The sequence below is a fragment of the Planococcus citri genome, chromosome 2 (assembly GCF_950023065.1).
Source record: "Planococcus citri chromosome 2, ihPlaCitr1.1, whole genome shotgun sequence".
Taxonomy (NCBI): Eukaryota; Metazoa; Arthropoda; class Insecta; order Hemiptera; family Pseudococcidae; genus Planococcus; species Planococcus citri.
This window is the reverse complement of record NC_088678.1, coordinates 65,499,721-65,514,144: the sequence shown is the minus strand read 5'-3', so window position 1 is coordinate 65,514,144 and position 14,424 is coordinate 65,499,721. Positions and strand designations below refer to the sequence as shown.

At 33.1% G+C, this 14,424-nt stretch overlaps 2 protein-coding genes across 4 annotated transcripts; both read right to left on the bottom strand.

The window, feature by feature from the left end:
• Nucleotides 1–6,450: 6,450 nt before the first annotated feature.
• On the bottom strand, nt 6,451–8,889 carry LOC135837105 (uncharacterized). 2 transcript variants are annotated; one of them, XM_065352270.1, is made up of 6 exons: nt 8,743–8,889; nt 8,603–8,663; nt 8,209–8,486; nt 7,924–8,118; nt 7,242–7,839; nt 6,451–6,781 (listed from the first exon to the last, which is right to left on the bottom strand). In XM_065352270.1, the coding sequence occupies exons 2-6, from the start codon at nt 8,649–8,651 to the stop codon at nt 6,690–6,692; spliced, it is 1,212 nt and encodes a 403-aa protein (XP_065208342.1). In that variant the 5' UTR covers nt 8,652–8,663; nt 8,743–8,889; the 3' UTR covers nt 6,451–6,689. The 2 variants fall into 2 exon arrangements, with proteins under 2 accessions (XP_065208342.1, XP_065208343.1); XM_065352271.1 differs by having other exon boundaries at nt 8,603–8,743.
• Nucleotides 8,890–11,028: 2,139 nt separating this feature from the next.
• Nucleotides 11,029–14,015, bottom strand: LOC135837104 (uncharacterized). Of its 2 annotated transcripts, none has more exons than XM_065352268.1 (6): nt 13,862–14,015; nt 13,425–13,738; nt 13,098–13,322; nt 12,393–13,002; nt 11,695–11,870; nt 11,029–11,616 (listed from the first exon to the last, which is right to left on the bottom strand). In XM_065352268.1, the coding sequence occupies exons 1-5, from the start codon at nt 13,911–13,913 to the stop codon at nt 11,788–11,790; spliced, it is 1,284 nt and encodes a 427-aa protein (XP_065208340.1). In that variant the 5' UTR covers nt 13,914–14,015; the 3' UTR covers nt 11,029–11,616; nt 11,695–11,787. The 2 variants fall into 2 exon arrangements, with proteins under 2 accessions (XP_065208340.1, XP_065208341.1); XM_065352269.1 differs by having other exon boundaries at nt 11,733–11,870.
• Nucleotides 14,016–14,424: the final 409 nt, after the last annotated feature.

Here is a 14,424-nt window from a genome sequence, read left to right as displayed (position 1 = left end):
ATTTTCTAATTTCAAGTAGTTTAACAGTGTTGGTTGTTTAAAACTCGATCGTTTAAAACATTGTTTAAAACAGCTGTTTTAAATGCTGAGAAAAAAACATTGTTGTTTAAAACATATTTTCTATTTAAAACTGTTTTTATTGTTTAAAACTTGTTTTTTTTTAGACCTCGTTTTTTTTTGTTTTTTTCAATGATTTTGAGATTTTTGACCATAGAATTATCAAAAAAAAATTTTAAATGATAATGTTTTTTTTTTTAAACATTGATTTTACAAGAATCCATTATCTAAATTATGGATTTTACAAGAAAAGAAATAAAGAATCCGTAATCTGAATTCTGGGATTCCAGCTGGATTGTCAGTTCATTTCTGATTAAGTAAAATTTAAAATCCATTCCTATGATCTACTACCCCAGTAGATTATGGATTTTCAATTTTAATCTGTTTAGGTACAATCCGGTAAAAAAAAACAGCTGGATTTTCAAAAACTTATTTTATAATATTTTTTGTAAAAAAAAAAAAATCGACAATCCATAATCTATTATAGATTATGCAAAATCCATAGGTACCTAAACCTAGAGGCAATTATACTTTTTGAATTTTATTTACATTTTTTGATCGAACAAGAACAATAAAATCAAACGAAGTTATGAAGTACCAAAAAATTCTGAATCTAAAACCACATTTACATATTGAAAAAAACCGAATTTTTTGTTTTAAACGTGTTTTAAAAAACGTTTAAAACACGTTTAAAACAGGTCAAATTTTACACTTGAATTTTGGTTTAAAACAAAAAATTTGTTTTAAACATACAAAAAAAACTGTTTTTTGTTTTATTTCAAAAAAAACGTTTTTTTTCCAACACTGAGTAGTTAACATACAGACGTCTCAGGACAGTGAGTTCAAAACGATCCCAACATGGCTGACTCCCATATATGACGTCACTATCACTGTTTATGATAAGGACTTGAAAAATTTACGCGATTCGCATTCTGAATCTGAATCTGATTTCAATTTTCAACTTTGCTTTTTGAAAATCGAGATTCAACTTTCAAGACACATTTCCATATTCTGCATATGAATTTAATCTATTTTCACGAAGGATTTATGAAACTGTAGATACAACAGACTTCAAAGGTCTATACACTGTATACTTTTCACAGCTATCATCTCAAACTTCAAAGTAATATCCCGGTCACTTCGATTTTACCACCAACTCGAGTAACCATATTCTTCAGTACATATTTCTTTATTCATTTTTGCAGCTTTTTATCCTTTGATTGGCTTTGATTGATTAAGTACATATGTATGACAGTGGGATCAAAATAGATAATCGCATCAACTCAACAGTCAACTTTGAACTTATGCATACAAAATACATAAATATCAATCATGTTATGTTACTCAATTTTTATTTGTTATGAAGATTTTCATGTAGAAGTACTGAACTGGAAGGTACTCGTAATGAATTTAAATTAATTAGATGAGATTGAGATGCTTTCAGAAACTCAGAACGTTCGAAATGTTCATCAGTATTCAGTTGCGAAATGTTGACTTCACTTCTATGGTAGTTATTAGTTGATGAGAAAACTGAGAAGATATTGTAGTTCAACTTCAACAGGTGCAGAGCATACGCAATAATCTGGTAAAACGGCTAAACATTCAGATTCATTGCATTATTCGATTATTCCAATACAAATACCTGCAATACTTATGCGAATCACGTAAATTTTACAAGTTCTTATCATAAACAGTGATAGTGACGTCATATATGGGAGTCAGCCATGTTGGGATCGTTTTGAACTCACTGTCCTGAGACGTCTGTGTCAACACAGTATACCTTTTAAAAATGCATTTTGGAAAAGTACATCGGTAGCCCTGTGGCGAAGGAAATAGCTTCCTAAATGAGACGTACAAGGTTCAAATCGAACCCCTAGCACAAATTTTTGAAAAAATTTTTAAACGATTTTTGACGGAAAATGTTGGAATTTATCGATTTTCTTATTTCGAATGTACGCGGATCAATTTTATACTCAATAATTACTCGAATTATTCACGAATAATTAACCAAAAATTAATTAACTGTATTTTTGACAGAAAATGTTGAAATTTATCGATTTTCTTATTTCAAATGATTTTTAATTTTTGCAAGCTGATTTTTGACAGAAAATATTGGAATTTATCGATTTTCTTATTATGCAGATCAATTTTGGACTCGATAATTACTCGATATATTTGCGAATAATTAACCAAAAATTAATTAAATGAATGATCGAGTCGTTTGCGAATGATTCACGAAAAATAATTACCTACTTAAATGAAAAGTTCAATCTGTTCGCGAATGAGTCACTTATACGAATCGATTCGCTCGCGAATGATTCATTGAAACGAATCAATTCGTTCGCGAATGATTCATCAAAAATTGAGTAAATGAATCGATTCGTTCGCGAACGAGTCACTTACACGAATCGATTCGTTCGCGAACGAGTCACTTACACGAATCGATTCGTTCGCGAACGAGTCACTTACACGAATCGATTCGTTCGTGAACGAGTCACTTGTACAAATCGATTCGTACGCGAACGAGTCACTTATACGAATCAATTTGTTCACGAATAATTTAGTAACTATTGATTGACTCGTTCGCGAATGATTCACCTACAAATCAATCGAATGATTCACCAAGAAATCAATCAATTTATTTATAAATTGCCAATTGTTCGTAAATGATTTGATTCGATTGTAAACAGATCAATTGCTGTAAAAATGTTTCAAAAAAAGTGAATCAATTCGTTCCTAAAAAATTTTAATCAAAGAAAAGTCGGTCTTCTCACGCTAAATGCGTGAGTGTTTTTTTCAAGATTGTTTTATTTTCTCGACGTCAGTACCACGGTAAGGTTGTGCGGTACGGTAACTCTTCTAGTACTTTTTTGTGATTTTCGTTCGTTTTATAATTTATTTTACTATTTTTATAAAAACTTTATAGCAGGTATTTCTTTTACTCGACCGGTGTATTTTTCGTTTGTGTCGTCGTGTCGCGTTCACGGTTCAATGATCGGACCATAGGCCATTCTTTTAGCTATGAAATTAAATTATTAATGTATCGTTTTGTGTATTTTGATAAAACGGAAGTCGATGTTCGATTAAATCGCGCTTAAATTAACCGAAATATTTGTTGAAAACGTGTTGTCGTGGAAAAAGTGCAGAATACCTATGTATTGTGCGAATCATCGTTCATCGATATCTCTCGTGTGACTCGGGTGTCAATTCTGAACGTTTATTAGCTCAGGTGAAGGAATACGAGTATTAATAGTATACTATTTTAATTTCATATGAGAGGAAAATAAATGCTGAAATTTTAAAAAATGGCCTTTTTTTATTACAATTTAAAATTACAACGGCCTTGGGCCTTAATTAATTTTGTGAACATGTTCGAATAATTAATTAACATCTGCGCTACATCCCATTGGATGCGACACTTTAATCGTAAGTCCAGCACAATATGCTGTCTTTGGAGTCTTCTTATGGTTGTGCTGTTGTCCAATAGCATAACAGCGTTGATATTTTCATGCTTTTCCAGCCGGAGTTTATATTTTTCACTAATTTTTGTGATAATTGGTTTGACTGCTTCAATGTTGCAATGATCGTGGATGGACTGGTTCGTTGCAAACCATGGAGCTTCAGCAATACAGCGCAGGGTTTTATTTTGAAATCGTTGGATTATTTCGATGTTGGAGCCTTTGGCAGTACCCCATAACTGGCAGCCATAGGTCCAAATTGGTCGAATTATGCTTTTGTACAAGAGTAGTTTGTTTTCTAGAGAAAGCTTGGATTTTCTGCCCAATAACCAAAGCATTTTCTTGAATTTCAAATCCATTTCCTTTCTCTTTGTCAAAAAATGGCTAATTTCAAATTTGTAAACATGTGCAGAAAACAGTTACTTTCCTCCCTAGGGAGGAAAGTAACTGTTTTCCGCACATGTTTACAAATTTGAAATTAGCCATTTTTTAAAATTTCAGCATTTATTTTCCTCTCATATGAAATTAAAATAGTATACGCGACAGGATTGGACAGTAACGCTCCTGTCACGTAATATACTATTCTCTCGTGTTTGGTAATGTTTTCGTAAACTTGTGGCCATCTTGGACTAAGTAATAATAATGTGTTTTTTCTTTTTCTTCGTTTACAGCATTAGATACTTTTTTTTTACAATTTTTTCCCCTCTCAAAATCAGAGTTTTATACGTACTTATGTAATATAATGAGTAATGTACGTAATTGTAGATAAAAGGTGGGTTGTGGGTTGCCAAGTACGGTCATGGTAGGTACAGATTTTGTGGACAATTGGTCACCGTATGCTGGTTGCCTTATGCTATCTATATGTCGATCATTAATTATCAGTCCAAGCCCTCTACACATTTTCTGCTCTATGGGATGAATTTAGTAATCGAGGAGCCCGCAAAAGAATCTATTGCACCCCCTCGTCGATCCTCCGGGACAACTTTTTTCTTGAAGGGAGAGTCCTAAGGAACATTTCTAGCCCTTGTACTAAAAAAGAAGTGGCCCTACTTACAAAATGGCGGCCATTTTAATTGATAAGTCAGCCGAAATCGCAGATTTTGCGTTCCAACGTAAGGACTTGCACGAAATTTTTTAAATCGTACAAAGGTAGTTAGATCGAAAGATCAGGTGAAAATTTATCAGCTGTCAAAATTTCAAATGCTAAAGTGCCTTTTTTGATTTTTAGTGAATTTTTGAAAATCAAATTTATAGGCTAAAAATGAGGGAAAAAATCAAAATTTTACCAAATTGACCAAAAAAGCTGAAATTTGGGATATACCCTATTTTCGATATGCCAAATCGATTAGAAACTGCTTTAATCCGCTTTGAGCAATCCTGGAGCCTCCAGCAGATTTTTGAAACTCGAAATTCTCACAAAATTTCATCATATTATGGAGTTGGAAAGCCGAAATTCATTCTGCAAACTAATTTCAATACGCTACGAAGTCAACGGTAGGTGAATTTTAAGTCGTTTTGGAGCCTCCAGCAACTTTTTGAAAATTACTGGAGCCTCCAGTAAATTTTTGAAACTTTGAAATTTTCCAAACTTTTATCAAATGGAGATGAAAAGCCGAAATTCATTTCGCAAACTAATTTCAATACGTTACTAAGACGACTGCAGGTGGATTTCAAGTCGTTTTGGAGCCTCCCAGCGACTTTTTGAAAAGTTGTATATGGCGTTTTTTAAAAAATTGAAATTTCCAAAAAGTCGCTGGAGGCAGGGCCGCACAGAAAAATTCGGGCCCCGGGGGCAGAAAAAATTAAAGTCATGCTATTTGGAGGAGGGGGTGCATTGTCCTTTTGCTGGCAAAAAAAATTGTAATTTTGCCGCAATAGTCAAAATTTTAACGTGCTGAGCACAGTGGTATGAAAAAATTTCAAGAAACTAGTGCTGTTCGAAAAAAATGAATTTGCAGTTTTCATTTGTTTTGAGTACATATTATAAGTATTTCTAGACTTTTTCTGTTCAATCTTCATATTCTCACACATTATGAAAGTAGCATCTCGAATGATCCGAGCGAAGCGAGGGCAAAACCTTGGAAAAATGTATAGTTCGAAAAGTAAAACAACACCAATTTTAATGTAAGAATAAAGAATTAGGTTTTTTTTATCTCAACTTTTTTTTAATTAGGCAAAAATTTGTCAAAATGTATATTTTCAAGAAGCAAAACGGCAGTAATCTTTAAGTATGTAAAAAGTCAGGTTTTTCCATCACTGACAAGTCAAATTCGCCCGAGCAAAGCGAGGGCAAAAGCTTTTGAAAAAAATAAGAATTTTGAGGATAGATTGGTGATTTTTTTTGGCAAAATTAACAATTTTGAATTTTTTCAGAGGGCCCGTTCATTTTTTCAAAGCCTTGAAATGCGGGCCCGTAAAGGGTCCCTAAAAAAATCTGGGCCCGGGAGAAAATCCCCCCTTTTCCCCCTCTCTGGTTGGGCCTGGCTGGAGGCTCCAAAACGACTTGAAATCCACCTGCAGTCGTCTTAGTAACGTATTGAAATTAGTTTGTGGAATTAATTTCGGCTTTTCATCTCCATTTGATAAAATTTTGGGAAACAAGTTTCAAAAATTTACTGGAAGCTTCGGTAATTTTCAAAAAGTTGCCGGAGGCTCCAAAACGATTCAAAATCCACCTGCAGTTGACATGAATTCAGGAAACTGGCTCTTTCAAAACTTGATTTTCAATTATAATTTAATTTTTAGGGCGATCGAAAATTTATAGTAATCATTTTGATAACTACGCATGTTTTATCAACTGATCTCTATCATCATAAGATAATTTTATTTGTGTATGTTTGGAAATGTTGTGTGGAGATCTGCTTGATGTGAGAGGGTATAAAAATCGAATCATTTTTTGAAATGAAAAATAATGATGATAGAAAACACTTTGAAATTGTGTTGATTTTATATTGGATAAGTGTAGTAAAAAAAACCTTTTAATTTTAATTAAATAATTACACATACTTATTATAAAATATAAAAACTTGGAGTAGGTACAAATTTACATGGACAGCTTATAAAATATGTAGGTAAATCAAAGAAATGGCCTCCTTTTTCACTTCAGTATCCTGTCTTGTATCTTCTGTGCCACTGCCAGATACACGATCGATATTTCAGAAATGAATCTACGAATCAAGTTGTTGTAACATTTTTCAGCAGTTGTACGATGCTTCTTTCCATTTCCCGCATATTGATTGAAAAACCAGATCCATGTGTTCTCAGCACTATATTTATAGAGAAAAAATAAACAAATTAAAAAATTGAATAAAATAGAAATGAAATTAAGTCACATTGGCATTTTGATCAGAAGTAATTTGATGGCTTTTATTTCACCCATCAAGTAACTATTCTTCATTTTAAAAATATTCAGACCTTTGATAAAATTGATTTTTTTCTTCAAGTTTTCCATCAATTTATTTTTGTTTGTATTTTTTTATCAATTTTTTTTGTGCGGACTAAACTGGAATTCTAAAAGTTTTGACTGGGTAGGTATCTGACTCAATTATGAGCCACACGATTATTCTGATTTATATCATTGTCAATCTCTCTCCTGCCCTTCCTTCTACTCAGAAATTCACATGACAGAAATCACATTTTCTCCATTGTGGTATCAAAAATACCTATTATCCTTAATAGGAATTCCCTCTCACAAAATTGAAAAAGTACGAATACTTGGACTCTTACCTCCTATCGATGGCATCAAAGAATACGCCATCGCCGATTCGATTTGCTCCATCAGACTGGACGAGTATTTACTCAACCAAGGCGTTAAAGAAACAACCGATTGCGAACTAGTTTGAATAATTGAATAGTCTTGAGCTTGGACTCTGATACGTTTAGCAGCATTATCCAGCGACACGTACAAAAGATCCGAGGTGAAACTGAGTTCTACATTAGGCACACCTTTGAATCCATGCTCGAGTCGCATTTCACCTGTGATATTCTCCATGATCAAAGTATAACCGTCATCGCCGAAAGTTTCGTTATTACTGTACGATTTGAAGTTGGATAATCCTCGAATCTTGACGTTATTCAGGTTTATATACACGAAGGATATCGTGGGTATGTGGTAGTAGTAAAGGTGTTCGTTTTCGAGGAAATTCGACTGCTCTGAAATGATCTTCTGTTTGGGAGATTGACAAAAATCTTGATCGAGGATATTGGCGATTTTATTGCTGGCGAAAGAAGCGTTTATCAGAGATGGCAACATCATGCCGGATGTGTAGATGATTTGTTGTTGTTTCTTGTAGGCGATTTCATCGCAGTATGATAAACGATTGCCCTGAAATGCATTCGAGAAGCAGATGTGAGCAGATGAGTGAAGATTTTAGAGTTATTTTGATTAGGTAGGTAGGTAGGTGATTACTTGATCATTTGATAAATCACCGTGCGAAATATCAACTTCCACTTTCTTGTCTGTATCCTTATCCGTCAACAATCTGGTCGCGATTATGGTTAAATTTTGGTACGTGATGTATCCTTGGAAATGAGTGTATTTTGTTGGTAGTTCGATACAAACATCTGTGGTTACTGTGAATTCGATCTCTTTGTAATTGATAAACTGTAAAATGAAACGTGTACGAATGAAATTATTGGATCGATTCCCCCCTCCCCCCACTTTTACGTCTAAAAAAATATTTATTCAACGTACCGTTTTATTTGTAGTAAATTCGCAGAATTTACGTTGAGGTTTGGATTTATAATCTGCAAAAATCTCGATGTTATTAAAGAAGATTTTATCCTTGAACGGTTCCAAATTTCGGTTATTTGATATTTCGAAAGTGCCCGAATCTGTTGCCAACTTGTTCATCAACTGTTTCGCTTTGCCATCGTAATCGGTGTTTCGGAATATTCCAACGATGGTGGTGTTTAGAACTTTTGTTAGATCGTATGCCGAAGTGGTGTCTGATGTAGATGTTGAGGCGATTCCTGAGAAAGGGAAAGAGACACGACTTTAAGTTTGGGTGTATGAAAATATTCTTTGTTAAGGGAGTGTAGATTTTTTAATCCATGATCATTACATTAATTATTGCAGGTTTACTTACCATTTATCAGAAAAACGACGAGAAACGAGAGATTTGTTACGAAATGCATTTCCTAGTCGATCTAGAAAACAATTCAGAGTAATTATTTTAGAAGAAACTGCCTCTCGATGAATATTTTTATTCGAATAAATTGTACTTACGTATACGAATTAGGTATATCGATCGAATTTATCATCACTGTGTCGAAATTGAGTTCGAATTGGATGATTTTTGATTAATGGACGTTTGTAATTTCCGATTAAAAATCTGTATTAAGATGGTTATCTTTAAATGCTACGATATTTAAATTGAATTTACTTATAGAGTTGAGAAAATCTGTTTTATTTTGTTTTTAAATTAACTCTTACATTTAAATCTGTGGATTTAATTAAATTGGAAAATTCATCGTGGGTTGATTTTAAATTAAAAAACTGTTTTTGTAATTTTATCTGGATTTGATAAAAATGAGGATAGTTGAAAATTTCGTCATTGTGAGCCTGAAATATGAATAATTACTCGAATGTAAGGAGAAAATGGTCCAAATTGTTTTTTAAATACATATTTCTCCCTCTTTCTAAACATGTTTTGCACATTGACTTTCTTCACAGGAAACTAAAGAGAGCTGTAGGTAAGTTGGAATGGTTTTTGAATCTAAGCCTCAGCTCTACCCTCACATTTATGTTGAGAAGTTTATCACCGAGCTAGGGTCTCTTGAGCTGCGTGAGTTTGATTGAAATTTTCAAATTCAGTCTTATGGAAATTCTCTCAGATTTCTCAAGTCACCAATTTTAATCATTTTTTGACAAGACTATGGAAATATATCTAGGTATAGGGAAGCTTTCTAAAAAAATGTCAGCTGTTTCGGCGAAAAATTGAGAGTTTGTGGGCTTTTGAATTTTTCAAAATAGTCCAAAAATTTGGTAAATTATTGGAAAAAATGGCCAATTAAGTACCTATCATCTTTTTTTAATCACATACATTCTAACTAATTGAAAAATCATTCTAAGGGCTACTTTCAACATTATAGTGAAAAAAACAAATTTTTTGCCAACTTCTTTTTTTCTGAGAAAATGAACTTCCAAAAAACGCCACTCTCTAAATTTGGAACAGTGAAATTTCACTGCTTAGCCGTCACGACATTTTGGCTTCTTAAAAGCAGTAGTTTTTTACTGTTGCAGTAAAAAACTACTGCTTTTAAGAAGCCAAAATGTCGTGACGGCTAAGCAGTGAAATTTCACTGTTTCAAATTTAGAGAGCACTTTTCCCTTCAAAGTGGAAATTGAAGCTTTACGTAAGAATGATTTTTACTCGAATGCAACTAGAATAAGAACGTGGTTTTCTAAGATTCAAGTAACCATTCAATTTTTTCATTAATTCATGTAATTTTTGGACAATCTTAGAAAATTTAAAACCTCTCTAGAACCTCTGAAGTATTTTGATCAAGCAGCTGGATTTTTTTTTGGTTGTAGTTTTTTTCTGACGAAAGCAGAATTTTGATTTTTCAAAACCAAATGTTAGTACTGGTTCTATTTGAATTTGGTTTAAGTACCCTATTTTCAATCTTTCGAGCTGATGAGAGATGAGATTCTAAAACCGCTAAAAATGGAAAAATTTGCTCTTTTGAAATTGACATACTCATATCACAATCACAATAATATAACGAATTTTTCGTCAACATTTTTGGAAAACTAATCTATCTAATGAAGACCGCTGAGATTCTGGTTAAATAGTAAATGGTTATTCTTCTTTTATACGAATAAAGAAAAATTATGCTATGATCACTAATTAGGGAAAATTCATTTGAAACGAAGTTAGCGAAGTAGTTTTCTAGTGTTTTTCCTGAATTACTCGTAAGTCGTGATAACTTCTTTAAAAAAATCTTTGATTTGATTACAATTTTGAAAAAATCCTTCCAGCCCACCAAAAAGTGAAGAACTGAAGAAGGTGTCAAACTCATTGAAAAAACTGCATTCAGTGGTTCCAAAAGTACGTGTATTGTGTGATGTATCCAAATTTATGCTGGTTTCTGAATGCTGGCGGGTAGTTTTCATTCATTTTCAGTCCGAATGTAACCATAGGTACGTAATTGAGAAAAAATTGTGAAAAAGCATCTAAAGTGGCCATTTTTCAAAATTTTAGAACTAATGATCCGCAGATTGAAAGTTTTGAATTTGGACTCGTTCGTTTGAGCCCATTTCACCACTTATAATGAAAATGAATACTTATTTTTTCAAAAACTGATGAAATGCCAGCAACATGACTTGGTCCAATTAAGAGGGGGTGCATTAAAAAACACGAAAGTTTTTTTTTTCAATTTTTTCACTTTCAAGATCACTTGTTAAATAGGATTTTTTTCGGTTACAGAATATTTTGTTATATACTGGTTGAGTTTTTCTTGGGACAGGGTGCTGCGTCCTTTCTAGTCACCCCGAAAAAAAAAACTGTACCTACGTTATAGTTTTGTATTTCTCTATTTCAAGTCAAATTATCGGAATCAATCCAATTTTCAATCTGGGTTCGAGTTTGGCGAGAGGGGGGGGGGGCTGGGAACAAAAATTCCGTGGTGAAAAAAATCCTCCAAAAAATGGCGAATAATTCTATATTGGTGTTTAAAATGGTGGTTTTATATATTTTTTGAAATGTATTTTTAAATTGATTAGGTAGTTGCATTCTTGGAATTTCTCGAGTTGATTTTTGTATGACTGAAAATTTTTGAAAGTAACTTATGATCAATACAATACAGCAACAGAATATAAATCAATTGAAGCGAAGTAAAGATGAAAACGTTTTGAGTGATCTCTACATTATTCAATTTCTCCTTTATTTAACTTTTTGGGATGCCATTTTTCTATTAGTACATAGGTACAGTTTCACTCTTGGTTTTCGGTGTACATTTTATTCAATCACTCATTTAAAATGATTCCGTTTGAGTATTCGATTTCATTTAGCTACTGCAAATTGCTCCCATTCTCAATGAGGCTTTCCGACTTCACTTTTTTCGATTCTTCTTTGCTATACTTCTTGCTCATTTAATCCTGAAAATTGAATAATTTTTTCAGCTGTGAGATCTTTCGAATTAAGTCAATTTGAATACATATTAAATAGATAAGTACCTATTCGTTCATTATTACTGCGGTTTTTTTATGCTTACGTTCTTGGGATCAAATACATATCAATGATCGTGTTTCTTTGGGCTTCGGAATCGGCTACCATAATTCCGATTTCTTCACAAGTTCGACGAACGATGCATCTAGTTCTGATCGTTGGGATGAGAATGGAATTGATTTATCTGTGTTTATTTGGATCAAGAAGAAAAAATAGGTCAAGTTGGTTTGTGAGAAAAAAAATTATGAGCTCGTGGCGTGTAAGGTACAATGATGAAAATGAACGTCAAAATTTCAGGTAATGAAGTGCATTTTTCGATTTTTGAATGTATTTCTGAAAATCAAATTTTGGGCCAAAAATAGTGAATAAATATTAAAATTTAACCGAATTTGACCTAGGATGCTAAAATTTAGTGTGTACCCTATTTTTGACACCATGAATTGATTATAAATGGTTTCTAACTATTTCGAGCAGTTCTGGAATCCGTAGAAAATTTTTGAAAATTGCAATCTTCACATTTGAAAAATTCACCAAAAATTGAAAAATGTAATTTAGCACCCGATGATCTGAATTTTTGGTAAAATTTTGATTAGTTTAAATATGTAAATTTGATCATTTGAGCTCACTTAGTCACCCTTTAGAGTGAGGCCCCAATTTCTTAAAAATTGGGGGGCGGGATGCTGAGGTAACACACCCTGTTACTCACTTTTTATCGATGGCATCATTAAATCTTCCAACTCTGATTCCAAGACCCGCATTATATCAGTTGAATATTTGGATAACCACGAAGATATCAGTGTAGGAGTTTCGGGTGCATCTTCAGCGATTATGTAGTCTTGCGCTTTCACTCGAAAATTCTCGGTTTTTGGAATAAATGATACGCGCAGATCAGGAATCGAAAACTTCAGTTGAAAATATGGTAAATGTTCAAAACCCGAATGCAGAATCATATTTCCTGTAATATTCTTCACACGAAGAATATACACGTTATTGCAGGAATCATCAGACGACTGATCATTCACATACGATTCGAAATTCGTCAATCCTCTGATGGTAACGTTTCTAAAATTCAAGTGCACTAGAGAAATATTCGGTATAAGGTAATAGTAGAGTTGTTCATCAGTCGAAAAATTCGGATAGGCGGAAATAATGCGTTGTTTCGGATTCAGATCTAGTAATGTGTCCAGTTGACCTTTCAAACGACCTCCGTTGTTATAATATCTGCAAATTGCACCCGGAATTCCATAGCTGATCATTTCCATCAACCTGAGTTGTTTTTCGTAGCATAAGTTACCCAGGGTTTTGAATACGATGCCCTGGAATTGTATACGTTTTGATGATTCTTTTTTCATAAACATTGCCTTTGTAATTTTACTCATTTTTTTTACATATGTATACTACGAATGCTCACTTGGCAGATTCCCATATGCTTCTCATCGTGAGGGAAATCAATAGTAATATTTTTATCACCCGGTTGATTTACCAAAGGTTTTGCAGCGATCATCGAAAAATTCTTATATAGAAAGGAGGCTATTTCAAATTTACTTCTGGTGTTATCGTAATCTACGTATCCGTATCTTGAATTTGATAATACATCGCCTGTTATCTTATATTTTAACTCTTCGCTGAACATGTGCTACCGAAAAACCATATCATCGATTACATAAGAATTTACGAGATTATAATAATCAAATCAATTAATTTCCTAATTGTGTTTAGAAATAATAGATACGCTTACCAATTGATTTTTAGAAAGATCCCAACGAATTGTATTTGATGGCTTGTGCCACGTTGCATTACAGGTGTTATTGTTTGCTCCTTGAATGTGAAGATAGCGTATTGTGATCACGTTGGATGGGGTTTGAATAATACATTCGCTATCGTTAGTGTGATAGAGATAGGTTATAAAATCAGGTGCGTTTGCGTAAATTATCGTTTCTAATTGTTCGATGGAATCGGTGCTTTTGAAGATGCCCGCGATGGCGTCGTTTAATACAGCAGTGAGATCATATTTTGAAGAACTGCTATCTGAAGATTGGACAGTGGTGATTTCTGAAATAGGTACCCGCGTGTATAGTGGAATGATTTTGATTAATTTCACGAATGATGAAAAGAGGAAGGAATATTATTAATATTTACGTTTGGTAATAATGATTATTTTTGATGATTACCTACCTTTTCCTATGAATGAAGTAACGAAGAATATCAATTTCCACGAAGTATTCATTTCGTAACGTTGAACTTACAATATTACACGAAGCAATGAAATACACCTACTCATGTGTACCTATAGTTATCATTTGATTGAATTTTAAAATTCAACTTTTCGATTTACCTAATTTAATCGCATTGCAATTATCAGATTTTTTAAAATGGGTTTTAAAACCGTCGTGTTGCAGGTACAGGGAGAAAGAGGGGGTGGGCTGAAATGATAGTGTGAGTTTGGTTGGTGACCCTGAAAATTTGAAGGGGAAAAGTTATGAGCTATTGTAGGTTGACTTTTCAAAGTTGCACAATTTCTTGAACATTTCAGATAAATTGAATCTAATTGCATCACGTTGCAAGATTTTGAAAGGATTGAAGAAAAATTTTTAATTGCGTTACCTAAATTTAAAATTTTGAAAAAAATTATAATAATTTTTGTTTCTTGACATTTTGCAAAATATCCACAGTTTTAACGCTTTTGTTCAATTTTTGCCTGTTTTAAAAATTGAAGGAGTTGTACTGTGATTGATTGA

What these genes read in the sequence shown, in the direction of transcription:
- LOC135837105 (XM_065352270.1), bottom strand. Translation starts at nt 8,651, where the DNA reads ATGCATTTCGTAACAAATCTCTCGTTTCTCGTCGTTTTTCTGATAAAT. An exon ending in CGTCGTTTTTCTGATAAATG is followed by an intron (nt 8,487 to 8,602) that starts GTAAGTAAACCT and finishes TCCCTTTCTCAG; the next exon opens with GAATCGCCTCAACATCTACA. An exon ending in TTTGATGCCATCGATAGGAG is followed by an intron (nt 6,782 to 7,241) that starts GTAAGAGTCCAA and finishes CTATAAATATAG; the next exon opens with TGCTGAGAACACATGGATCT.
- LOC135837104 (XM_065352268.1), bottom strand. Translation starts at nt 13,913, where the DNA reads ATGAATACTTCGTGGAAATTGATATTCTTCGTTACTTCATTCATAGGA. An exon ending in TACTTCATTCATAGGAAAAG is followed by an intron (nt 13,739 to 13,861) that starts GTAGGTAATCAT and finishes TACCTATTTCAG; the next exon opens with AAATCACCACTGTCCAATCT. An exon ending in ATCTTTCTAAAAATCAATTG is followed by an intron (nt 13,323 to 13,424) that starts GTAAGCGTATCT and finishes GTTTTTCGGTAG; the next exon opens with CACATGTTCAGCGAAGAGTT.